The sequence below is a fragment of the Pelodiscus sinensis genome, chromosome 31, assembly GCF_052426305.1.
Source record: "Pelodiscus sinensis isolate ZL-2025 chromosome 31, ASM5242630v1, whole genome shotgun sequence".
In the NCBI taxonomy this organism is placed as follows: domain Eukaryota; kingdom Metazoa; phylum Chordata; order Testudines; family Trionychidae; genus Pelodiscus; species Pelodiscus sinensis.
The window spans coordinates 5,210,862-5,237,875 of NC_143082.1; the positions used below are offsets into that span (position 1 = coordinate 5,210,862).

The following is a 27,014-nucleotide window of genomic DNA, read 5'->3' on the forward strand; positions in this document are numbered from 1 at the left end:
CTGACGAATCTCCGACCTGCAGTGGAGCACTCACAGGGGGACACACACCTTGAAGAACTGTTGTTACTGCACAAGGTGAGTAACTTCCTCTTCTCAAGGCTTGTCAAACGGCACCCAGTCACACAAGCCTAACCCTGGATTGTCCAGGTGAAAACCAGACAGCTGGCAACTTTCAGTCAATAGTATTAGCCCTGTTCTACATGTAGAGCTGATAGACCTTAGTTATGAGTAGGAGGGATTGAACCTGCAAACTTAGGAACTTAAAGCTATGTGCCTCTGCCATATTAGCTAAAAGCGAAGTGGCTTTTAGCTAAGGCTGTAGCACAGACATCACTCTCTCTTCTCAGAGCCTCTGGGTTACATTCAGAAGGGGAAACTGAGGCACAGCATGGGGCAGCAACTTGCTCCACATCACCTAGGAGCAGAGCCAGGCATAAAGACCAAGTTGTGCATGTGCCAGGCTTGCACAGGGCCCACTAGCCCCACAAATGCACAACGCAGGGAAATGCAGCCTATGCCCAGTAGCAGAGGGAAAAGGGAGCTGGGAGCAGAACCAGAATGCAGTACAGCATTGTGCTGGTGAATTCAATCATTTCTCAGCATTTCCCCTGGGTCCGGTGATTGTGGAACTTTCTGAGAAGCCCAAAGGAACCGGAAGCGCTGGACATGATGTTTCCTGCAGCTGTTCCAAGCAGTTTCTGTGGTCTTTGGGGCAGAACGCTGGACTTCTTACCCAGGTTCCACTTCTTTGCTGCTCGATGGCCCTGGGCAAGACCTTCCAGCCCCCAGGCCTCAGTTTTTCCCATCTGTAAAACGGGGTGAGCAATGCTCGTCATTTGAATGTGCTGTAAGTGCTGTACACGAAGCTGTACAAACACCTACTGAGACATGGCCCCAGACCCAACAGGCTCCCAGACTGGCCCAGAATGAAAGGGGGGAAATAAGATACAGCGAGGGGAGGGACTCAGCCGAGGTCAGTGCAGAACAGAAGAGAATCCGGGTTTGCAGCATCTAACCCTGTAGTCAGTGGACCTCCCAGCCTGTGAATCAAAGCAGTTCTGCCACTGGACTCTGTAGGGGCTGGCTAGGCCCCCCTCCCTCCCAGTTGTGCATTTTGGGCTTTGCACAACAAAAGTACCACTAGATAATGCTGCCCTGGAAGAGAGCCCAGGTGTTCCAATTCCCATTTCCTGCTCTATACATTAGATCAGGGTGGGCAATAATTTCTGCGGGGGGACACTTCACAAATGTTGACAGTGGTCACGAGCTGCCCCCTAAAGGGGCAGAGTCTCAGGTGAAAGGGGCAAGACCTCTGGCTGGAAGCTGTTGTTCTCTGAGGGGACTTCACACGCTTCCCCACCCCCAGGCCCTGATTGGCCTGGCTGCACAAAGTCTCTCGACCCCTCTATCCCCGCCCTGCCAGGGACTCATGTACCTGCAGGGAACCATCAGCTGGAGATTCCTTCTGGTGCCACGCGCTCCTGACGGGGGAAGGAGACTTCACAGGCTTCCTACTTCCCTGGTCTAAATTGGCTCAGGGGAGAGTTATCAGCTGGGCGGCTGCAGGCTGGATCCAGTCCACAGACCCGGTCTTATCCGCTCCTGCATTAGATCACCAGCATCACCTGCCCCCTCTCAAGCGAGGATGAGACCCAGGAGTCCTGTCTCTTAGGCCCATACAAGATAACACCCCCATGCCGCCCACTTCCAATTTCTAAATAGATAAGACTGCAACTTCCCCTATATTTCCAGTTAATTGCAGGGGTGTTATTTGGGGGACACTAATAATAAACATGTTAGATGCCCAGAGATTGTCCTAGGCAGAAGGAACTGGCCTGTTGCAAGAGGAACAGCTCTGAGCTGAAACATCGTGATAAAGCAGCAGCAGAAAAAACAGTGTCACTCAGCAAACTTCCTCTGCTAGATAAGAACAGGATAAAGTCGGTGCAGTTTCCTTGCCTGGCAGGAGAAGGCAGCGGCTACAATGAGGGTGCAGTTTATCACCCCCCTCGTAGGTAAGTTTGCAAGGAATTGGGTTATTTTCCTCCAATGGGGGCTTGAGAAAAACCCACCTTAACTTAAGGCCAGTGAGGCCCCACCCCCTGCTTGCTCCATCCTCCCTCCCTCCCCCATCTTTCACCAGGCAGGGGCAGCAGGTTGGGGTGCAGGCTCTGGTCTTAAGGGATGTGCAGTGTGAAAGGGGCCCTGAGCTGAGCTTGGGCAAGGCAGTTGGGGTGCCAAAGGGGGTTCTAGGTGCAAGTTATGGGGGGGGGGTGTTTGGATGCAGGGGAGCTCGGAGCTAGAGCAGGAATTTGGGTTGCAGGAGGGGGTTTATGACTGGAGTAGGGTTGCAGGACGTGGGCTCTGACTGGGCTCTGCTTACCTCCGGTGGCTCCTGGGTGGTGGTGCAGTGGAGCTAAGGCAGACTCACCCCTGCCCTGGCTCTGCACCACTCCCAAAGGCAGCCAGCAAACTCCCTCCCAAGTCCCGTTGTGCCCCCTCATTCTGTTCTGTAGAGATAGAATACTGGGTGGGAGAGGGGGCACCTGGACATCAGCCACCCCTCCTGTCCTTCCCTGCCCTGCCCAGCAAGCAGGAGACTCCCATGGGTGGGGGGAAGGCAGTTTCAAGGCAAAGGGCAGGAGATGTGCAGCAGTGGGGGGAGGGGCAGCTGAAGTGCCAGCACTTGATAGCCTCTTGGCCAAACCAGTCAAGATGACCTGTCAGAGGCTCCAAGATCTACCAGTCGATCCCGACCTACTCATTGGTGACCACTGCTTTAGGAAGATCACGGGGCTGTGGCGGCTGCTCCCCCTGCAGTGTGAGGAGCTCCAGGGCCGACGGAGCGAGGAGATGGGCCACCTGGGATGCCCTCACTACTAGACCCGTGGCAGCCTCCTCCTCTTCTCCCGCAGGCTGAAGCAAGGGTGGCACCGAACCATATTGCTACCCTCACTCTGCTGTGGGTGTCACCTTCGGAGCTGGGCACCCAGCCAACAGCCACAGCTCTCCAGCCACCTCATTCTGAAGAGAGTACAGAAGCAAAGGGGCAATATTGTGAGCATCCTTAAAATAATCCCCCCCTTTTCCCCAGCCATTGCCTGCAGCTCCAGAGGAAGGGGAACGTGTCTGGAAGTTTGAAGGGCTGGGGAACAAGAGGTCCCTGGCAGCCAGGGTGTGGCTGGTGGAAGAGAAAAGGCCCCTTGGGGCTGGGGGGAGAGAAGGCCACTTGGCAGCCAGTAGGAGGCTCAGGGATGGGGAGAAAAGGCCCCTGGCAGCAGTGGAGGGGAGGTTGGGAGGAGCAGAGAAGGCCCCCACACTTTGCCCTCACCCAGTGAGCAGCTCGGCCCTTCCCGCTCTGAGCCTGTGTGGTGCAGACGCTGGTGGCAGCATGAGCATGGATCAGGAGCAGAGTCCTGGCTGAGGAACTCCAGGGCCAGCCCCACCACTGCCTCTGCTCAGAGCTCTGTAAATGTCTCCCAGGTCCTGGGATTAGTCGACTAGTTCAGTGTTTCTCAACCAGTGGGGTACTCATAAGAACGGCCGTACTGGGTCAGACCAAAGGTCCATCTGGCCCAGTATCCTGTCTGCCCACAGTGGCCAGCACCAGGTGCCCCAGAAGGGGTGGACTGAAAACAATGATCAAGTGATTTGTCTCGTGCCAACTGTCTCTGACAAATAGAAAGAAGTGAGGGGGAAGTCAGGGGGAGTACATCAACACAGCTGAAATGTGGAGAAAACTGAATTTTGTTTTAAGTTTCACAGCGCTTTATTATTTTTGTACATTTTACACCCAAAAATTTCATCGCCCGCCTGACTATTATTAAGTTGTTTAAACAAATGTGTTGCAATGGCAGAAAAAAATTGTGTCTGAAAACTGTAGGTACTAGGGGTACTTATAATTTTTTTCAAGGGATACTTTATAAAAAAATATTGAGAAACACTGGACTAGTTGACTACCTGATAAGCAAATGCTTATCAGGTAATTGAGTAGAAACCTGTATATTTCAAATGAAGAGGCACAGAGGAGAACCTGCATCAGCGGGGACTGCTTCAGTCTCTGCACCAGCACAGCGGGTTCCTGCTGCCTCTCTCCCAAGAACTGTAGGCGTCTCTTGCACATTTAAAAGAGAGAGGCACAGCGGGATAACAGGTGCCCCCTTATTGACTAATCGAGTAGTTGATGGAAATTCCAATGACTACTCAATTAACTGATTAATTGAAATTTAACATCCCTACTCCAGAGCCTCCTTCGGCTACCTGGGCCACCGTGTGGGCGCAAGTGGCGCAAGCGACCATTTGGGATCCGCACCCCCCATGCAGCACGGGGTGTTCGGCACCCAAACAGCCATTTGGGCTCCATGGTCCCCCGAGTGAGAGGCAGGAGGGGGAGGAGAAGAGAAAGAAAGAGAGGCAGGAGGCGGAGGAGAGAGAGAGTGAGAGTCAGAGTGAGAGACCGGAGGCAAAGGAGAGAAGACCGACGTGGAGGAGAGACCTGAAAATCCCGTCTTATGATGGGCTACTTGGCTAGTAGACACACAATTTCCTATTTTCTAGCATCTAGACCCCTTGGTTCCCAAATGGAAACCGCTTCATGGGCTGGGCTATGAATGTGGACAGCCCTTCGATCCCACCCAGATTGATCACTTTTGTTGGAACTCAGACGGCACCATGTACCACTGTAGTTGTGAGTGGGGCGGAGAGAGGCTCCATGCAGCCCTGTGTGCAGAGGCGCTGCCAGCAGGAGTCATCTGAGCTTTCCACCTGCCTTCCCAGCTCCAGAGGGGTTTGCCCCGAGCCCCTGGGCTTCTGACACCTCAGCCAGAGAGTGTTTGTGAACCCCCTGGGCCTCAGCTGGGCCTGGAGTTGGCAGGGGCGGTTAGTAAGCCCAGCGTTTGGAGATCACTTGCTATCTGCATCGCTGGGAACAGAATGAGCTAAATTCCCATGGTCCTTTCGTGGTGTTTTCTCCTGCTAAACTCCTGCATCGGCCACTGTCAGGAGGCAGGTCCCATGGTGCCATGGCCAGTGCTCAGGGCTCTGACTCCTGCATCTGAGTTCAGCTCTCGGTGGGACCTGGGCTGGTTTGCTGCAAAGCCCTCACACTCGACGTGACTTGGCTTCCGTGTCCTTACGTTCACCAGAGAGACTTTTGATGTTGTTGTGACGGCGCGTTGGGGGTTCCCCGTCTCCTGCACCCCGAAATGGCACAAACAGACTGCACCAGCCAGTGGAATTGAGGGTGGTTTATTGCTCCTCCAGCACAGCGCAGCACAGATGTAATCTGGTTACAGGAACTGGGGCTAAGAGGCCTCAGTGCCCCCCCTTGAGATAGGGGAGTCCCAGCCCCCTCCCCAGCTCCTTGTCCCCTGCCTTCCAGACAGGAACTAACTAACCCTCCTCCAGCCCTGCCCCCCAGCCAGGGCAGCATTCCACCTTCCTTTGTTCCTCTCCATGGGGGGTGTCTGGCCACTGGTTCAACAAGTTTGGCATTACCTCTGCCTAGTGAGGCTTTCCCTGCTGGGTCTTGCTCCAGACAGCAGGGGTCACCACAGCCCAGCAAGTACCCCCACTACGTCACAGTTGTGCAGGCTGGGACTTGGACAGGGCTCAACACAGAGCCAGATACACTCATGGAGGACGAGTCCATTGATGGCTGTTAGCCAGGCTGGGCAGGGAGGGCGTCCCTAACCTCTCTGTCAGAAACTGGGAATGGGTGACAGGGGAGGGGTCACTGGATGATTCCCTGTCTGTTCCCTCTCTCTGGGGCACCAGGTACTGGCCACTGTCAGGAGACGGGATTTTGGGCTTGCTGGACCTTTGGTCTGACCCAGTCTGGCTGTTCTTATATTGGGCTTGCTGGACCCTGTAGTCAAAAGTGCCACACTGATCGACACTGCCTACGGTCTGGTTCCCGAGGTAAATGCCTTGGGATTTGGCCCAGGGAAGACTCGTTATTCTGATTATTGAGAGGCAATGCCTGGAGGGGGGAGGGGCACACAGGGTCATGTGCCCCTCAGATTTATCCTCCACCGTTTAGCACAAAGATTTGCAAATGGTTTGCACAGGTTGAAAACTGTTGCCCCCTGCCAGGAGCCGGGGGATTGGAGGCTGCTGGGAGCCACCCAAATTGTTTGGTTCCCCGGCTCCTTGAGAGCTGGGGCTCTGGCTGGCTGCCTGGTGGCTCTGCTCCACAAGCCCAATGCGCTCTTGCCTCTCCCCTGAAAGAGCCTGGTGCTGACCAACAGTGGCACCTGGAGCCATCCCTCCCCGCAGAGCCCAGCTGCCAGGAAATACTCCCCAGGGGCTTGTTGCCCTGAGGTTCCTGGCTCTGCTGCTGCTTCTCGGGGCGGAGGTGACACACAGGCCCCTCCCTCCACAAGAGCTACTGAGGTCTCTGAGCCCAGCTGGGTGGACACAGAGTCTGCTCTGGAGAGCGTCTAACCAGAGAAGAGAAGCTGGCCCCATGGGACATGGACCAGGGGGTTGTGACTTGGCTGACTCAGCCAGTAGTGCCAGGAATAAACTCATGTCCCAAGGCCTCACCCAGCCAGCGCCATAAGAACATTCTTGCTTGTTTCTCCTCTTTCAGGCTTTTGCTGGCTCATCTGCCTCAAGGAGACTCATTTCTCCAGCACAAGTAAGTTGATGCCTGGAAACCTGGGGAAAATCTCCAGATTCAAACCCCATGTGTCCTGCCACTGGAGGGGGCTTTGAATGGGCAAAAAACTTTGCATCCCATTTCCTCCTCCTCTTTCCCTGCATTTTTCTCTTTCTGATTTTCCGTTCCCTTCTGATTCCTTTCGTTGTGTCTGCCTCCCTCTTCCCCACTTGCCAGAAAGCCATGTGCTCTGCAGGGGGCTAAGCAGAGCTGCCTTTTAATTCCATGACGAGCGCCAGTTTCTTCTGTTTCCCACTGAACAGGTGTGACTAGCCATTGCTAGGCCCTGGTCATGCAAGGTGCACCCATTAGGGGGCTGTTCCAGGCCTTGTCATATCCCCCTGTCATGTGATTCGGATGTTAAATACGAAAGGAGCCAGCAAACATGAAGGATAAACTCTATTCCTAACTTTATTATGCACAGAATCGTAAAGTAAAGCAACGCAAAGTTACACAGATCTTATTTCAATGAATGGGAGATGTAGCACAGACAATAATATAACACCTACTCTTAGCACAAATCACAAGATATTCCATTTTAAGGATATGGCTCAACATGTGCTTATTTCTGTAAGTCACACGCAGTTCTACAGCTAAGATCTTACGGATTGTCAGATGGGAGGTTGTGGCCTCTTTGTTTCCCTATGTGCATCCGTCAGCAGGAACAGGCACGTGTCTAGTTGCAGCAAGTAAGGTGGTGGGGACACCTTACCCAACCCCTCCTAGGGTATGTCTACACTAGAAAGTTAGTTCGAACTAACGGACGTTAGTTCGAACTAACTTTCCTATGCGCTACACTAGCGCTCCGCTAGTTCGAATTTGAATCGAACTAGCGGAGCGCTTAGTTCGAACTAGGAAAACCTCATTTTACGAGGACTAACGCCTAGTTCGAACTAGCTAGTTCGAACTAAGGGCTGTGTAGCCCTTTAGTTCGAACTAGTGGGAGGCTAGCCCTCCCCAGGTTTCCCTGGTGGCCACTCTGGCCAACACCAGGGAAACTCTATGCCCCCCTCCCGGCCCCGGACCCCTTAAAGGGGCACGGGCTGGCTACGGTGCCCGTGCCAGGTGCAAGCCTGCCAGCACCCAGCTAGCAGACCCTGCACCTGGCACGGCACAGAGCCACCCACCCGATGCCTCCCAGCCCACCCCCTCTTGCCGGGACCAGGCTGGCGGCTCCCGGGAGCTTGCCCTGGACCGCAAGAGGCGGGCACCTTCCTGGGCTAGTGCGGACATCGTGGACCTCGTCCACGATCTCCGCACTAGGCACAGGAAAGTGGCCGGCTAGGGCAGGAGAGCTGCCAGCCTGGCCACCCAGGAGCAGGTGTGCATGAAAATCAAGGGGGTCCACTGAGACCCCCGACCCTGAGCCCTGAGCTTACAATGGCCGTCCTGGGTCAGACCAAAGGTCCATCTAGCCCAGTAGCCTGTCTGCCCACAGCGGCCAACCCTAGGGACCCTGGAGGGGATGGACCGAAGACAATGACCAAGCCATTTGTCTCGTGCCATCCCTCTCCAGCCTTCCACAAACTTTGGGCAGGGACACCACTCCTACCCTCTGGCTAATAGGACTCCATGGACCCAACCTCCATCACTTGATCTCACTTCCCTTTAAACTCTGTTCTAGTTCTAGCCTTCACAGCCTCCTGCAGCAAGGAGTTCCACAGGTTAACTATTTGCTTTGGGAAGAACAACAACTTTCTCTTACTAGTTTGAAGCCTGCTACCCATTCCTTTCCTTTGGTGTCCTCTAGTCCTTCTTTATGGGAACTCATGAAGAACTTTTCTGAATGCACCCTCTCCACCCAACCCCTGCTTTTAGAGACCTCTATCCTGTCCCCCCTCCGTCTCCTCTTTTCTAAGCTGAACAGTCCCAGTCTCTGTAGCCTCTCTTCATCTGGGACCTGTTCCCAACCCCTGATCATGTTAGTTGCCCTCCCCTCTCCCAGCCTTTCTCTTCCCCTCTCCCACCTCCTTTTCCCAGTCTCCCCCAGTTTTTTTCAATAAAGACAGAGTCAATGTTGGAAGAAACGTTTTATTTTGTACATCAATAAGAAGGGGGGCTAGGGAAGGGCAAGTGGAAGAAGGTGAGGGAGGAATGGGGCACGAGCCCCCGATGGGGAGGACTGGGCTGGCTCTGCGGGCTTCTGGGGGTGGAAGCTCTCCTGCAGCCCCCCAATTACTCCCTCTCCCCAGATGGCAGCCTGCGGCAAGTGCAGCCGGGCTGATGGCCGAGTGGTGTGATGTGCCCAGTGTGGGCACTCAGGGCACTCCAAGCCAGAACTTCTTTGCAAGCGGGGCACCCCTTAGAACTGTGTGTCCGGGGTGGGGGTCGGGACCCTTTAAGCGCAGCCCTCGGCTAGCCTGAGACAGTATCTCCACGCTCTAAGTCCTCCTTTTATGCCCTGCCGGCACTGCTTCCGGCCATCATTAAGCCCTGTTCAGAGTCCACTCAATGTGGACTTACTAGTTCGAACTAGCAAAACGCTAGTTCGAACTAGTTTTTAGTTCTAGATGCGTTAGTTCGAACTAGCTTAGTTCGAATTAACTAATTCGAACTAAGTTAGTTCGAACTAGCGCTGTAGTGTAGACGTACCCCTACTGATTATCTTTTCTACACCTATCTTTATACTCAACCTGGTCATCATATAGATAGTAGCCCAGTGTCTGTGCGTCTGTAATGCTGACTACACGGCCACGCCCCCTGACCATGTACGTCAGCACCATGCCCCCCTTCCCTCCCTCCGTGGCGGTTTGGCCAGCCCAACGGCCCCCTGGACACCCCCCCCACCAGCGCTGCTTCCCTCCCCCGTTTCCCTTGGTCTCCCATCCTCCCCCACAGCCCCCAATTCCCCCCCAGCTCTGCTTTCCACCCCCCTTCCGGCCAGCCCCGCCCCCTTCCCTTCCCTTCTCTTCCCTTCCCTTCCCTGTGTGGCGACGCTCCTGCTGGGCCCCGGTGGGGGAGCAAGCGGCGGCAAGTGGCCCTTTGGGCCCGGGGCGGGATTTCAACGCCTCTCAGCTGGGCCGCTGCGTGGTAGCAAATGGTGCAAGTGACCGTTTGGGCTCCGCGGTCCCGAGTGAGAGGCAGGAGGGGGAGGAGAAGAGAAAGAGAGAGTCAGAGAGAGAGGCAGGAGGTGGAGGACTGCTGAGAGAGTGAGAGGGGGAGGCAGTAGGAGGAGGAGAGAGAGAGAGAGATGGAGTGAGAGACTGGAGGATCAGGAGAGAAGACTAACATGGAGGAGAGATCTGAAAATCCCGTCTTATGACTGGCTAATCGGCTAGTTCTAGCAATATCTACCAATTAATTACGTATTGCATAAAATACCTATTATGCCCATATTTGGGATACATCCTGCTATTCAGACCATACTATACTCAGTTGACAGTTCTATGGCTGTATCTGTGATTTTTGCTTATCAGAAATACTATGTACTATTACCAGGTTTCTCATAATGTTCTTGGCTTGTTTTCACTACACCATACTCCCTACGCACGATTGTTTAAAGCACTCCTGACTCTCAAAGCTCCCTGACTCAGCCTGGCCTGCATGCTTTCGTGCACTAGACTTGAGTCAGGCCAGGTTTTGCTTCCTTAGAAATCCGCACTTTGGGCAAGACAGCCATTGTTAGTCCAGTCAAGGCAGGGCCGGACAATGCAGACATTATTGGTCAAGATGGGATTGTCCAGGCTCTCTTACCCCCCCCCCCCAACATTCCTCCCTGCCCCAGTTGGGGGTGTGATGGGGTGGGTCCCATAATTTGGGAGCCACTGTGCTAAAGGATGCAAGTCAAGCTCTCCACAATTAGGAAATACCAGAATCCAACTGTCTTTTCCTCCATGTGTGTTATGTCCCAGACTTTCCTTACGTGATCACAGCCTATTTTTGTCACCAGTCCCCTGCCTCTTTAAGTGCACAAGTTAGATCTGCACTGGACATAATAAGGGACGGGTAGTGAGGTTGTTACCTGTATGTGCTGCAGGAGGACGAGGCAGGGGCTTTCCGGAAAAGAAAGGATGGTCCTCCGGTTGAGGCAGCTGAGGGCTGCTCTGGGGAACTGAATTCTCTCTTCCTCCACCACTGATTTCTGGTCTGATGCTTGGCAAGTCACTTATCCCTGTTTTTAAGGCATGGCTGCTTATCTTCTAAGCCCTCACTTGAACCCTTGGGGCCTGATTTGCAGAGGTACTGAGCTCTCCCAGCTGCAAGGCTGGCCCTGATCTCTGCAGTGGAAAGCAGCGATGGGCAACCCAGGATAGTGAGTGGGCTGCATGACTGACCCTCCTTTATCTCAGAGGGCTGGAGCAGCCTGCAGCCCCCTAGGGTTCCTCCTGCGACCCCCATGTGCCCTTCCCTCGTGCACCTTCCCTGCATGGGGGCACTGGAGCCCCTCAATTACCTACTCCTCCTCCTCCCTCCCACTGCTGGAATGCCACAAACAACTGATGTCCATGTTCCATCCCAGTGAGGGAGGGATTGGAGGGGGTACAGAGGGCATATCAGGTGATTTGTGGTGCTCCTATAAGTGCTGGGAGGGAAGGGAAGGAGTAAGACTTGTGGGGGTATGGTGCTCCAGCGTGTGAGAAGCACATGGGGGAGGGAGGAAGATGGGGAGAGGGGTCTGCAGGCTGCCCACCACTGGTGGAAAGTATAAGTGCTCTGTGTCCTCTTGCACACTGGCCCATAGGGGGACACGCAAGACCCACGCACTGGGGGTAACACAGGCACCATCCTGGGCCGCTGAATGACTTCGGTTCTGTTTGCTCCTGTCCAGAGATCAATGAATGTTCCCAAGTCCCCCAGCCCTGCGGCCCGAATACCTACTGCCTTAACCATCAGAGAAGTTTTTCCTGCATGTGTGAACCTGGCTACAGATCTTCCAAAGGAGACTCCTGGCTGCCCGGCAGCGTCGCCCCTCTGAACTGCTCAGGTGAGAGCCAGTGGGAAGCCGAAGGCGTTCTCCCAGCAGGGTCTCTCCTGCCCCCAGACAGTCATGGAGGGACTCCCGGTGCACACCAGCACCTCAGCCCAGCTCTGTGTCCTGTGCTCTCCTGGGCCTAGTGAGAGCCAGCCTCCTTGGGACCACAGCCATCTCCGCGCAGCCTTTGCTCTCAGGGATGCCTATGGCCGGGCACCAAAGCCCTTTGCTGCTCATTGCCCTGTGCTCAGCACATGCCGGGGTAGCTTGTGTGGGGCCAGATCCTCATCCAGGGTGATGGGTGCAGAGTCATTAGGGTCAGGACCTCGGTGCTGCTGCTCCATTGACTTCCCTGAAACAACAGCGATTTGCCTTCAGCCGGACTCTAAGTCCTAACCTGATGCCCTGCCGGAATGCTTCCGGCCAGCCTTAACCTTGGTTCAGGGTCCACTTAATGTGGACATGCTAGTTCGAATTAGCAAAACACTAATTCGAACTAGTTTTTTAGTCTGGCTCCATTAGTTCGAATTAGCTTAGTTCGAATTAACTAATTCGAATTCAGTTAGTTCGAATTAGTGCTGTAGTGTAGACATATACCCATAGAGACTTACTAGTCTCCTCCGCTTTCAATTCACCATTTCTCGGTCTGATTCTCCTACTATGTTAACATCAGAGGTGACATTATCTCAAGAAAGATTTTCATCTGAATCTGAAGATGACCCTGATGTGCAGTTTTCTCCAGAAAACTCTCCCCACACAGATCTGCACCTCGGGCCGGCTCTGTGTCAGGTGCCCTCCTGGGCCTGGTGAGAGCCAGCACTCCTGGGACCACGGCCGTCACCGCGCAGCCTTTGCTCTCAGGGATGCCCTTGGCCAGGCACTAAAGCTCTTTGCTGCTCATTGCGTTGTGCTTGACACACGCCGGGGAGGCTCGGGCGGGGCCGGACGCTCACCAAGGGTGAAGGGCGCAGAGTCACTAGGCTAAGCTCCTGGTGCTGCTGCTCCATCACCTCCCCTAAAACAACAGCGATTTGCCATCCACTGGGCTGGCACCAGGGCTTTGCCCTGCCCTGACACACTGGTCTGGTCTGGCACAGGGCTGGGGATGGGGTATAAGGAATGAACTAAAGCTTGTGACGGACATAGGAAATCCGGGCAACAGGGTGCACCAGGCACACCAATGGGGCTGAGAGGATGCAGACCGAAGCTGGAGAAGTGCTGAGGGACAGCTCAGAAGCCCCCGCTCCCATTGGCACCCTACCTCTGAGCACGTGGCCCTGCAGTTATGGGCAAGGAGATGTGGGGAGAGAAAATTGTCTCCATGTTTCCATGTCCCTATCTCCATCTTGCACAGAGGCCTGGCGAGTCCTTTGCCCCCTTTACTTCTACGTCTGGCACAATGGGCCTCTGATACCGGTTTGTCCCTGTAAGTGCCACTGTGATTAATAATCGATTCTCTGTTCTTCTGTTTAGATATAGATGAATGTTCTCAGGTCCCTTCAGTCTGCGACCTTCACAGCTCCTGTGTCAACACCGTGGGGAGTTACAGCTGCCAGTGCCAACCAGGCTATTCTTCCCCTGGGGGGAACTCCTGGAAACCTGATGACAGCCACAGCTTGAACTGCACAGGTACCAGTCGCGACACGCTGCCCTCCCTGGCAAAACCATGGAATAGACATCAGGCCCTGACAGTCTCAAAGGCTGGGATGCGGGTGGTGCTCTAAGTGCTCCGTGCTTGAGAAGCTTCCCACAAACGGATGTGAGTGTAGCTAGGCCCTGGCATGTTTATGATCATTAGATAATGTAAGTGTCCGTACCAGCAGAGCTTTTGCTTCTTCATTGAGAGATGTCCCTGTGATTGCTCCACGTTAGGTCAGTGAACGCTGCTGAGCCATTGATCAGAGATTTTATAGCAGTGTCCCTGCGGCTGCACACGTGCATGTCTGCAATCACATGCTCCTAAGTGGCAGTCATCATGTGTGCACGAGCCCCCGCTCCTGTATACCTTCTCTACTGCCTCTGGCTGTAGACAGAGCTCAGCAGTGCTCCCAGCCTCATTCACATTTTCAGATAATAATCCCTTTTTATAACCAAACTTTTTCTCACTAGTTGGTCAGTAGTTGGTAGTTTAGGCTTTTTAAAAATAACTAGAATAGAATAGAATAGAATAGAATAGAATAGAATAGAATAGAGGGTGTTTTTTTTTCTCTCCCAGTTCATTCCCTTCCTGTAGTCAGATAGTTGTTCAGCGCCATGCCTGGCTCACTGGGTATTAATCGCTGTTCCGCCTGCAAAGAGTTTATCCCCATCTCGGATGGACATGCACAATGTGTCTGCTGACTCGGAGAGGCTCATGTTTCTCAAAAATGTCTGCATTGTGCAAAACTGAAATCGTTGTTGTGACAGGACAGAGACCTGCCACACAAGTGAATTCTATTTGAAAACTCACTCAGATCAGCAGCCTGAGGAACTGAAACAAAGCAGAGGCAAAAAGCCCACCAAAAAGTGAGCCTCATCCCTGCCTCAGGAGATGCAGGTGTCTTCCTTATGGAAGGTTCCAAGAACAGCAGCGGTGCTCTGCCTAAGCACCTATGATGCTCCAGGCGTCTCCGGGACCACTAGCACAGCTGGCAAAGGGGGACACTCAAAGCCCCGCTCTGAGGCATCAGGCTTTAAGTTGCCTGCCTCATCAGCTGCGATAACATCTGGTACTGAAACTGCCTTGCTGAATAGTGATAGAAATGTAGCCGTGTTAGTCTGGGGTAGTTGAAGCAAAATGCAGGACAATGTAGCACTTTAAAGACTAACAAGATGGTTTATTAGATGATGAGCTTTCGTGGGCCAGACCCACTTCCTCAGATCAAATAGTGGAAGAAAGTAGTCACAGCCATATATACCAAAGGGTACAATTAAAAAAATGAACAAATATGAAAAGGACAAATCACATTGCAGAACAGGAGGGGGATGCAGGGGGGGGGAGGAAGGAAGGTAAGTGTCTGTGAATTGATGATATTAGAGGTAGGGAGAGTGGGATGTTTGTGAGTTAACGGTATTAGAGGTGATAATTGGGGAAACTGTCTTGGTAATGGGTGAGATAGTTCAAATGTTTAAGTCCTTGTTGGCAAGTGTCGAATTTTAACATGAATGACAGTTCAGAGGATTTCCTTTCAAGTGCAGATGTAAAAGGTCTTTGTAGCAGAATGCAGGTGGTCAAGTCATTGAGGGTATGTCTACACTACAAAGTTAGTTCGAACTAACGGACGTTAGTTCGAACTAACTTTAATAGGTGCTACACTAGCGCTCCGCTAGTTCGAATTTGAATCGAACTAGCGGAGCGCTTAGTTCGAACTAGGTAAACCTCATTTTACGAGGACTAACGCCTAGTTCGAACTAGCTAGTTCGAACTAAGGGCTGTGTAGCCCTTTAGTTCGAACTAGTGGGAGGCTAGCCCTCCCCAGGTTTCCCTGGTGGCCACTCTGGCCAACACCAGGGAAACTCTATGCCCCCCTCCCGGCCCCGGACCCCTTAAAGGGGCACGGGCTGGCTACGGTGCCCGTGCCAGGTGCAAGCCTGCCAGCACCCAGCTAGCAGACCCTGCACCTGGCACAGCACAGAGCCACCCACCCGATGCCCCCCAGCCCACCCCCTCTTGCCGGGACCAGGCTGGCGGCTCCCGGGAGCTTGCCCTGGACCGCAAGAGGCGGGCACCTTCCTGGGCTAGTGCGGACATCGTGGACCTTGTCCACGATCTCCGCACTAGGCACAGGAAAGTGGCCGTCTAGGGCAGGAGAGCTGCCAGCCTGGCCACCCAGGACCAGGTGTGCATGAAAATCAAGGGGGTCCACTGAGACCCCCGACACTGAGCCCTGAGCTTACAATGGCCGTCCTGGGTCAGACCAAAGGTCCATCTAACCCAGTAGCCTGTCTGCCGACAGCGGCCAACCCTAGGGACCCTGGAGGGGATGGACCGAAGACAGTGACCAAGCCATTTGTCTCGTGCCATCCCTCTCCAGCCTTCCACAAACTTTGGGCAGGGACACCACTCCTACCCTCTGGCTAATAGGACTCCATGGCCCCAACCTCCATGACTTTATCTCACTTCCCTTTAAACTCTGTTCTAGTTGTAGCCTTCACAGCCTCCTGCAGCAAGGAGTTCCACAGGTTAACTATTTGCTTTGTCAAGAACAACAACTTTCTCTTACTAGTTTCAAGCCTGCTACCCATTCCTTTCCTTTGGTGTCCTCTAGTCCTTCTTTATGGGAACTCAGGAAGAACTTTTCTGAATGCACCCTCTCCACCCAACCCCTGCTTTTAGAGACCTCTATCCTGTCCCCTCTCCGTCTCCTCTTTTCTAAGCTGAACAGTCCCAGGGTACGTCTACACTACAGCGCTAGTTCGAACTAACTTAGTTCGAATTAGTTAATTCGAACTAAGCTAGTTCGAACTAGCGCATCTAGAACTAAAAACTAGTTCGAACTAGCGTTTTGCTAGTTCGAACTAGTAAGTCCACATTGAGTGGACTCTGAACAGGGCTTAAGGATGGCCGGAAGCAGTGCCGGCAGGGCATAAAAGGAGGACTTAGAGCATGGAGATGCTGTCTCAGGCTAGCCGAGGGCTGCGCTTAAAGGGTCCCGACCCCCACCCCGGACACACAGTTCTAAGGGGTGCCCCGCTTCCAAAGAAGTTCTGGCTTGGAGTGCCCTGAGTGCCCACACTGGGCACATCACACCACTCGGCCATCAGCCCGGCTGCACTTGCCGCAGGCTGCCATCTGGGGAGAGGGAGTAATTGGGGGGCTGCAGGAGAGCTTCCACCCCCAGAAGCCCGCAGAGCCAGCCCAGTCCTCCCCATCGGGGGCTCGTACCCCATTCCTCCCTCACCTCCTTCCACTTACCCTTCCCTAGCCCCCCTTCTTCTTGATGTACAAAATAAAGCTAATGTTTCTTCCAACATTGACTCTGTCTTTATTGAAAAAAACTGGGGGACACTGGGAAAAGGAGGTGGGAGAGGGGAAGAGAAAGGCTGGGAGAGGGGAGGGCAACTAACATGATCAGGGGTTGGGAACAGGTCCCAGATGAAGAAAGGCTACAGAGACTGGGACTGTTCAGCTTAGAAAAGAGGAGACGGAGGGGGGACAGGATAGAGGTCTCTAAAAGCAGGGGTTGGGTGGAGAGGGTGCATTCAGAAAAGTTCTTCCTGAGTTCCCATAAAGAAGGACTAGAGGACACCAAAGGAAAGGAATGGGTATCAGGCTTGAAACTAGTAAGAGAAAGTTGTTGTTCTTGACAAAGCAAATAGTTAACCTGTGGAACTCCTTGCTGCAGGAAGCTGTGAAGGCTAGAACTAGAACAGAGTTTAAAGGGAAGTGAGATCAAGTGATGGAGGTTGGGTCCATGGAGTCCTATTAGCCAGAGGGTAGGAGTGGTGTCCCTGCCCAAAGTTTGTGGAAGGCTGGAGAGGGATGGCACGAGACAAATGGCTTGGTCATTGTCTTCGGTCCATCCCCTCCAGGGTCCCTAGGGTTGGCCGCTGTTGGCAGACAGGCTACTGGGCTAGATGGACCTTTGGTCTGACCCAGTACGGCCATTGTCAGCTCAGGGCTCAGTGTCGGGGGTCTCAGTGGACCCCCTTGATTTTCATGCACACCTGGTCCTGGGTGGCCAGGCTGGCAGCTCTCCTGCCCTAGACGGCCACTTTCCTGTGCCTAGTGCGGAGATCGTGGACGAGGTCCACGATGTCCGCACTAGCCCAGGAAGGTGCCCGCCTCTTGCGGTCCAGGGCAAGCTCCCGGGAGCCGCCAGCCTGGTCCCGGCAAGAGGGGGTGGGCTGGGGGGCATCGGGTGGGTGGCTCTGTGCCGTGCCAGGTGCAGGGTCTGCTAGCTGGGTGCTGGCAGGCTTGCACCTGGCACGGGCACCGAAGCCAGCCCGTGCCCCTTTAAGGGGTCCGGGGCCGGGAGGGGGGCATAGAGTTTCCCTGGTGTTGGCCAGAGTGGCCACCAGGGAAACCTGGGGAGGGCTAGCCTCCCACTAGTTCGAACTAAAGGGCTACACAGCCCTTAGTTCGAACTAGCTAGTTCGAACTAGGCGTTAGTCCTCGTAAAATGAGGTTTTCCTAGTTCGAACTAAGCGCTCCGCTAGTTCGATTCAAATTCGAACTAGCGGAGCGCTAGTGTAGCGCATAGGAAAGTTAGTTCGAACTAACGTCCGTTAGTTCGAACTAACTTTCTAGTGTAGACATACCCCCAGTCTCTGTAGCCTTTCTTCATCTGGGACCTGTTCCCAACCCCTGATCATGTTAGTTGCCCTCCCCTCTCCCAGCCTCTCTCTTCCCCTCTCCCACCTCCTTTTCCCAGTCTCCCCCAGTTTTTTTCAATAAAGACAGAGTCAATGTTGGAAGAAACGTTATCTTTATTTTGTACATCAATAAGAAGGGGGGCTAGGGAAGGGTAAGTGGAAGGAGGTGAGGGAGGAATGGGGTACGAGCCCCCGATGGGGAGGACTGGGCTGGCTCTGCGGGCTTCTGGGGGTGGAAGCTCTCCTGCAGCCCCCCAATTACTCCCTCTCCCCAGATGGCAGCCTGCGGCAAGTGCAGCCGGGCTGATGGCCGAGTGGTGTGATGTGCCCAGTGTGGGCACTCAGGGCACTCCAAGCCAGAACTTCTTTGCAAGCGGGGCACCCCTTAGAACTGTGTGTCCGGGGTGGGGGTCGGGACCCTTTAAGCGCAGCCCTCGGCTAGCCTGAGACAGCATCTCCATGCTCTAAGTCCTCCTTTTATGCCCTGCCGGCACTGCTTCCGGCCATCCTTAAGCCCTGTTCAGAGTCCACTCAATGTGGACTTACTAGTTCGAACTAGCAAAACGCTAGTTCGAACTAGTTTTTAGTTCTAGATGCGTTAGTTCGAACTAGCTTAGTTCGAATTAACTAATTCGAACTAAGTTAGTTCGAACTAGCGCTGTAGTGTAGACGTACCCTGAGAGAGTGTCCTTTCTGGTTAAAATGGCAAGAAACTGTTTTCTCTTTGTGATCTTGTCTGATATCTGTTTTGTGGGCATTAATCCTTTGGCGAAGTGTCTGAGATGTTTGTCCAATGTACATAGCAGACGGACACTTTCGGCACATGATAGCATAGATTATATTTCTGGATGCGCAGAAATATGTGTTCTTGATCTTATAACTCACTTGGTTAGGTCCAATAATGGTATCAGCAGAATGAATATGTGGACAAAGCTGGCAACGGGGTTTGTTGCAAGGGAAGGTACCAGGGTTGGTATTAGTGTGGTATGTCCTGTGGTGGTTGGTAAGAATCATCTTGAGGTTAGGTGGTTGTCTATAGGAGACTATGGGTCTGTCTCCCAGAGCCTCTTTGAGTATGGTATCCTGTTCCAATATAGGCTGTAGTTTATTGATAATGTGTTGGACAGGTTTAAGTTGGGGGTTGTAGGTGATGACAAGTGGTGTTCTATTGTTGGTTTTCTTGGGTCTGTCTTGAAGTAGATGGTTTCTAGGTATTCGTCTGGCTCTTTCAATTTGCTTTTTTATTTCTCTGGGTGGGTAGTTGAGATTTATAAATGCTTGGTAGAGTGCCTGAAGCTTCTGGTCTCTGTCAGTGGGATTAGAGCAGATGCGGTTGTATCGAAGGGCTTGGCTATAGACGATGGATTGTGTGGTGTGTTCTGGATGGGAGCTGGATGCATGTAGGTAACTGTATGAGTCGGTGGGTTTTCTGTAGAGAGTGGTGTCTAATTTTCCATTGTTGATTTGTACGGTGGTGTCCAGGAAGTGGATCTCTCGTGTAGAATGGTCCAGGCTGAGGTTGATGGTGGGGTGTAGGTTGTTGAAATCTCTGTGGAATATCTCCAGTGTTTCTTGGCCATGCGTCCAGATCATAAAGATGTCATCGATGTACCATAGGTAGAGGAGGGGTGAAAGGGGACGGGAGTTGAGGAAACGTTGTTCTAGGTCAGCCATAAAGATGTTAGCATACTGTGGGGCCATGCGTGTACCCATGGCTGTGCCGCTGATCTGGAGGTATAAGTTGTTCTCAAACTGGAAATAATTGTGGGTGAGAACAAAGTTACATAGGTCTGCGATCAGGTTGGCAGTAGTGTCCTCTGGGATAGTGTTTCTAATTGCTTGTAATCCGTCTTCATGTGGGATGTTGGTATATAGAGCTTCTACATCCATGGTGGCAAGGATGGTATTATTGGGGAGGTTATCGATGTTTTGTAGTTTCCTTAGGAAGTCAGTAGTGTCTCGGAGATAGCTGGGGGTATTGGTTACGAAGGGTTTGAGAAGAGTGTCTACATAGCTGGATAGACCAGTAGTGAGCGTGCCAATACCAGAGATGATGGGACGTCCGGGGTGCCCAGGTTTATGGATCTTGGGAAGTAGATAGAACAATCCTGGTCGGGGGTCAGCTTTTCCTGCTTCCTTGCCAACCTCGCCGAGGGACATCAAAGCGTTGGTCTCTGTGCCCGTCTGTGTCGGTGCTTCCTTCGGGGACGCTGCCGCAGGTGGCAACATGGAGCCAGAGCTCGCCCTGCACCTTCTGGTGCACTTTCTGGACTTGCTGCTGCAAGCCTGCCACCAATGGCTCGAGGCTGCCTGGCACCTCCTGGTGCACGTCAGCTCACTGCCTCTCCGCCTGGCTGCTCTGGGGGCCGTGGAGGAGCCGTGGCGGCACCCCGGAACCGGCGTGCCCCGCCGCATCTGGCGTCTGGACACCAGCACCGACTGGTGGGACCGCATCGTCCTGGAGCGCTGGGAGGACCGACAGTGGACCAAGAACTTCAGGATGAGGAGGGACTGGAGCTCTGCGAGTGGCTCGCCCCTGCCCTGCGCAGAAGGGACACTCGCATGAGGCCCGCCATCCCCCTCCAGAAGCGGGTGGCCATCGCCCTCTGGAAGCTCTCCACGCCGGACAGCTACCGATCCGTCGGGAACCAGTTCGGCGTGGGGAGATCCACCGTCGGAGTGGTGCTCATGCAGGTAAGGCACTTGTCGGCCACCGAGCCGGGCGGGGAGGGGGGTTGCGAGGAGGGGATGGGCCGCCCCAGGGACAAAGGGGGGGGGGGGCGGGAAGAGGCGAACGCGCCCCGCACCAGAGGGGTCGGTCTGTCCCGGCCGTACTACATGCCACCAGGGGGGTTGCTTCCGGGAGTGGGGCGCGGGGCACTGCCAGGGCACGAACACTCCCGGCCACCCGGGCGCCCCACTGATTGGCGCTTTGCTGTGTCTCTCTCCGCAGGTGGTCAAGGCCATCAACCGGGTGCTGCTCCACAGGGTGGTCCACCTTGCCGACCCGGACGCCGTCATCCGGGGATTCGGCGCCCTCGGCTTCCCCAACTGCAGGGGGGCCATCGACGGGATGCACATCCCCATCCGTGCCCCGGAACACCAGGCGTCCCGGTACGTCAACCGCAAGGGGTACTTCTCCGTGATCCTGCAGGCCGTGTGTGACCACCGGGGACAGTTCACGGAAATTAATGTGGGCTGGTCCGGCAAAGCACACGACGCCCGGGTGTACCGCAACTCCTCCGTGTGCCAGCGGCTGCAGGCCGGGACCTTCTTCCCCGACCGCCACATCAGGGTCGGGGACGTGGACATGTCCGTGTGCCTGGTGGGGGATGCCGCCTACCCACTGCAGCCGTGGCTGATGAAGCCCTACACGGGGCACCTCAATCCCTCCCGCCAGGCCTTCAATGCCAGGCTGACCAGGGCCCACATCGTGGTGGAGGGGGCCTTCGGGCGACTGAAAGCCCGCTTTTGATGCCTCCTCACCCGTCTGGACCTGGCCGAGCACAACATCCCTCCCGTGGTGGCAGCATGTTGTGTGCTCCACAATTTATGTGAGCGAAAGGGGGAGGCTTTCCTGCCAGCCTGGATGGCTGAGGCTGACCGCATGGCTGGACACTACGGTCAGCCCCACACCGCCGCCGTCCGGGAAGCCCAGCGGGGGGCCGTCCGGATCCAGGAAGCCCTGCGGGAGAGTTTCCAGGTGGAGGAGGAGGACTGACCTCTCCCTTGCATGCCCCACTGGGGCCTTCTTCCACCCAACCCCCCCTTCCCCTTTCCCCTCCCTACCTACTGTAAAATAAAGACACCTGTTTTTCAAACAAAAACGTCTGTTTATTTCACATAACTGGGGTGGGGGGAGGGAGGAATGTGGGTGGGAGAGGGGAAGGGGAAACCTGGGACGAGGGAGCAGGAAGGGGAGGGAAGGGAAAGGAAAGCTCAGGGGTGGGAGTCCGGCTGCCTCTCCCGTCTCGCCACACTGTGGGTCCGGGGGCGTCAGTGGGGAATGGTTGTGGAGGGTGGGGCAGGAGGGACGGGGGGTGTGGAGGAAGCAGTAGGGGGAGCAGGAGGGGGAGCAGGGGGAGCAGGAGCAGGAGGAATTGGGAAGCGGTCGAGCAGGCTCTGGAGGTGGCCTCGCAGGGCACGGCCCTGCTCCTCCAGGGCCTCCAAACTCCTCTGGCGCAGCCTCAGGTCCTCCTGGACCCAGTGGTCCTGGAGACGGAGCTGTTGCTCTAGGAACTGGAGGTGCCACCTCTGGTAGTCCTCCTGGTTCCTGGCTCTCCTGCTTGCCCGGGCATGGGCAGCTGCTGCAGGCGGGGTGGTGCGCCCTGCAGACCCAGGTGCTGCGGCTGTGGTGCAACAAGAACAGCAGTCAATTACCCCAGGTGCCCAGGTGTGTGAAACCCAGCTCCCCTCTGCAAGGCCAGGGCCCCTGCAGGATCCCCAGCTGCTGCTCCGTGGTGGGCAAGGCCCAGGCGCACGGTCCCGGGGCTCCCTCTCGCCCCAGCCCCCTGTACACATAAGGGGAACACGAGGGTACTCACAGGTGGACGCCTCCCCGGCCTCTGACGACACAGGCGAGCGGCTCTGTGGGGTGCCTCGGGGGTCCCAAGTCCTGGGCATGTTGCCGGCAGGCTCCTGGCTCTCGGAGCCCTCCTCCTCCTCCTCCGTCTCCTGGAGTGGTCCCTCTGCCCCAGGGTCTATCACGTCCCGGGGGGCAGGGACGGCATGAGCCCCCAGGAGGTGGTCCAGAGCCTGGAAGTGGGGGCAGGCCTCCGGGTCGGCCCCTGGCAGGCAGGCCCGGGAGTAGGACTGCCGCATGTCTTTGATTTTGCAGTGCACCTGCTCCCGGCTGCGCTGGTGGCCCCTGGCGGCCAGGCTGGCAGCCATGCAGCCGTAGACTGCCGCATTCCTGTGGCTAGTGCGGAGATCGTGGACATTGGAGGCTTCCCCCCAAACCTCGATGAGGTCCACGATCTCCACACTAGACCACACGGGCGCCCGCCTCTTGCAGCCCCAGGCAGGCTCCTGGGAGCCGCCAGGCTGGTCCCGGGAAGAGGGGGAGGGCTGGGTGTCCTCGGGTGGCTGGCTCATGGGTGTCAGGTGCAGGGTGTGCTGGCACGGGTGCTGGCAGCCTTGCAACTGGCACAAACTGTGTAGCCAGCCCGTGGCCCTTTAAGGACTCCGGGGCTGGGAGGGGGGCAGACAAGTTTGGCTGGTGTTGGCCAGAGTGGCCACCAGGGCAAGCTGGGAAGGGCTAGCCTCCCACTAGTTCGAATTAAGGGTCTACACAGCCCTTAATTCGAACTAGCTAGTTTGAACTAGGCTTAATCCTCGTAAAATGAGGTTTTCCTAGTTCGAACTAAGCGCTCCGTTAGTTCGAATTAAGTTCGAACTAACGGAGCGCTAGTGTAGTGCCTATGAAAGTTAGTTCGAACTAACGTCCGTTAGTTCGAACTAACTTTGTAGTGTAGACATACCCATAGAGACTTACTAGTCTGCACGTGCAATTCACCATTTCTAGCCATGGCCGATTCTGTGCACCATTTGCTCTCAGGGATGCCCATGGCTGGGCACCAAAGCTCTTTGCTGCTCATTGCCCCGTTGTAGCTAGACGTGAACTCCCATTTTAACATCCATCTTTGTCTGCTTGAAACCATGCAGGGCACATAAGAGCAGGAAAACAGCATATTCTTTGAAAACTTTGGAGCAGGAGGTTTAGATATGCTGGCTCAGTGACCATGACCAACTGTAAGCAGAGATAGGAGGGTGGTCAAACTAATTGTTGACCAAGAGGCTGTACATTGTGCCCTTGACTTAACCCATATTGATACGAACACATAACCGTCTGCGGGGGGAAGAATCTCCCGCCTAACAAGAACATCCGGCAGTCCTAATTTAGCTATCTTCCTCTCTTACAAGTGTAAATTAACTTGAAACTTGCTTGTAAGAACTGGCGCCACAAAACGGACCAATAAAATTTGGCCTCTTAAGATAAGAAAGAGAATACGGGCCCCCAGGGGTATAAAGATGAGTCCAGCAGCACACTGACTTTGTGTGTCAATCTACCATCTATCTGCTGGTCGGGTTTGGTGTTTGACCTCCCGAGGTTCCAGAGGGGATGCCCACCTCGTATTCGTCTTTCCGAGGAATTGAGAGACCGGCCCTGGCCTGACACGCTGGAGTCGAGAGGCACAGAAAGGGGTAAAAATTGTACCTGGATGTGGTCCTTTGTTTAAGTATATATACATAGTGTTAGAGCTCTTTAAAGATTAAGCTGTCATTTGGTACCATTATTTCTATTTTCTATCTTTACCTTTTTCCTGTAACCACTTTTTAAGATCTATCTATATTTTACTAGTATTTAAGAAATAGAGCAATAGCCATTGTAACCATATGATTTATAAGTTCCTTTAATAAACCTGTAACTGTTTAAGTTTTAACCTGACTCCTTCAGTTGCTGTAATAGAACCAAGCACAATTTAAAAGAACTTCAGCCGGTCATAAAGGGACAGACATAGGGAGAGCTTGGGCGTTTGGATCCGTGTCACTCCCAGGTGACAAGATCCATTGGGGCACCTTTCCAGCCTTTCCCAGGCTGCCCGCTGAGAAGGAACTTTGTATTCTAGCACTTACAATCTAAGGTGTAATAAGCTCTTCCTACACACTGGGGCATCTGTTAGCCTGTTTGGCTACCCTCTGCGACGGGACCTCAGTCCTAGCAGTAAAGTCACGGACTTTAAGCACTCAGAGCTCCTTTCAGCCTTCTAGGCTGCCCGCTGCGACGAGACTTCGTGTCTTAGCAGTTGCAGACTTAAGAGACATACCCACACACACTGCCCTGACCGTCGGCTGACACCTGTGCTCAACACATGCTGTGGTGGCTCATGCTGGGCCGGATCCTCACCCAGGGTGAAGGGCGCAGAGTCACTGGGGCCAGGCCCCTGGTGCTGCTGCTCCTTTGACTCCCCTGAAACAACAGCGATTTGCCGTCAGCCAGGCTGGGACCGAGGCTTTGCCCTGCTCTAACACACTGGGCTGGTTTGGCGGAGGACTAGGGAGGAGTGTAAGGAATGAACTAAAGCTTGTGACGGACATAGGAAATCCGGGCGACAGGGTGCACCAGGCACACCAATGGGGCCGAGTGGATGGAGATCCATGCTGGAGATGTGCTGAGGAACAGCTCAGAAGCCTCCGCTCCCATCAGTGCCCTACATCCGAGCACATGGCCCTGCAGTAAAGGGCAAGGAGATGTGGGGAGAAAAAATTGTCTCCATGTTTCCATTTCCCTATCTCCATCTTGCGTAGAGGCCTGGCGAGACCTTTGCCCCCTTTACTCCCACGTTCGACACAATGGGCCTCTGATTCTGGTTTGGGCCTGTAAGTGCCACTGTGATTAATAATCGATTCTCTGTTCTTCTTTTTAGATATTGATGAATGTTCTCAAAACTCATCGATCTGTGGCCTTCACAGCTCCTGTGTCAACACCCCGGGGAATTACAGCTGCCAGTGCAATACAGGCTATTCTTCCCCCGGAGGGAACTCCTGGAAACCTGGAGAGAACCACAGCTTGAACTGCACAGGTACCAGTCGCGACAAGCTACCCTCCCTGGCAAAGCCATGGAATAGACATCAGGCCCTGACAGTCTCAAAGGCTAGCATGTGGGTGGTGCTCACTGTGCTCCATGCTTGAGAAGCTGCCCACAAATGGATCTGTCCGTAGCTGGGCCCTGGCATGTTTGTGATCATTAGACAGTATAAGTGTCTGTGCCAGCAAAGCTTTTGCTTCTTCTTTGAGAGATGTCCCCATGGTTGCTCCACATTAGGTCAGCGCGCCGCCGCTGAGCCATTGATCGGACATTTTAGAGCAGTGTCCCTGCGGCCGCGCATGCGCATATCTGCAATCATGTGCTCCTAGGTGGCAGTCATTATGTATGCATGAGCCTCCACTCGTAAATTCATTCTCTACTGCCTTCAGCTGGAGATGGATCTCAGCAGTGATCCCTACCTCATTCACATTTTCAGATAATGATCCCTCTTTTGAACCAAGCTTTTTCTCACTAGTTGGTCAGTAGTTGGTAGTTTAGTTTTTTTAAAAATAACTAGAATAGAATAGAATAGAATAGAATAGAATAGAATAGAATAGAATAGAATAGAATAGATTTTTTTTCTTTCTCCCCCAGTTTATTCCCTTCCTGTAGTTACATAGTTGCTCTGCGCTATGCCTGGCTCACTGGGTATTAAGCTCTGTTCCGCATGCAAAGTGTCTCTTCCCCATCTCGGATGGACATGCACAATGTGTCCGCTGACTCGGAGAGGCTCATGTTTCTCAAAAATGTCTGCATTGTGCAAAACTGAAATTGTGGTCGTGACAGGACAGAGACCTGCCTCTCAAGTGAATTCTACTTGAAAGTTCACTCAGGTCAACGGCCTGAGGAACTGAAACAAAGCAGAGGCAAAAAGCCCACCAAAAAGTGAGCCTCATCCGTGTCTCAGGAGATGCCGGTGTCTTCCTCTGGGCCGGTACCAAGAATGGCAGCGCTGCTCTGCCTAAGCACCTATGACACTCCAGGAGTCTCCAGAGCCTCTAGCACAGCTGGCAAGGGGGGACGCTCAAAGCCCCACTCCAAGGCATCAGGCTTTAAGTTGCCTGCCTCATCAGCTGCGATAACATCTGGCACTGAAACTACTTTGCTGATGCAGCATGAGAGCCCAGCACCTCCCATAACTCCGTCCACTGATGCCTCTGCCTCAGAGGTGCCTCGCACATCTCTAGGCCCCTCAGCACTGAGGCACAATCCAACTCCTCTGATAGCACCAGTGCTTCGTGCTATGGTACTGTCAATGCCAGATGAGCAATATGCGCAATAGAGACTTACTAGTCTGCACGTGCAATTCACCATTTCTCAGCCATGGCCGATTCTGTGCGCCCTTTGCTCTCAGGGATGCCCATGGCTGGGCACCAAAGCTCTTTTCTGCTCATTGCTCTGTGCTCAACACATGCTGTGGTGGCTCATGCAGGGCCGGATCCTCACCCAAGGTGAAGGGCGCAGAGTCACTGGGGCCAGGCCCCTGGTGCTGCTGCTCCTTTGACTCCCCTGAAACAACAGCGATTTGCCGTCAGCCAGGCTGGGACCGAGGCTTTGC

At 54.2% G+C, this 27,014-nt stretch overlaps 1 protein-coding gene across 2 annotated transcripts in view; it reads left to right on the plus strand.

Moving 5' to 3' along the window:
• Nucleotides 1-985: 985 nt before the first annotated feature.
• LOC102462532 (adhesion G protein-coupled receptor E3-like) overlaps nt 986-27,014 on the plus strand; it is a 61,959-nt gene continuing 35,930 nt past the window's right edge. The window contains exons 1-5 of one of the 2 annotated variants that reach the window (XM_075902275.2): nt 986-2,015; nt 6,593-6,640; nt 11,430-11,585; nt 13,047-13,202; nt 25,295-25,450. In XM_075902275.2, coding sequence (XP_075758390.2) covers nt 1,985-2,015; nt 6,593-6,640; nt 11,430-11,585; nt 13,047-13,202; nt 25,295-25,450 — 547 coding nt within the window. In that variant the 5' untranslated portion in view covers nt 986-1,984. The remainder of the gene's footprint in view (nt 2,016-6,592; nt 6,641-11,429; nt 11,586-13,046; nt 13,203-25,294; nt 25,451-27,014) is intronic. The other variant, XM_075902276.2, reaches the window with a different exon arrangement.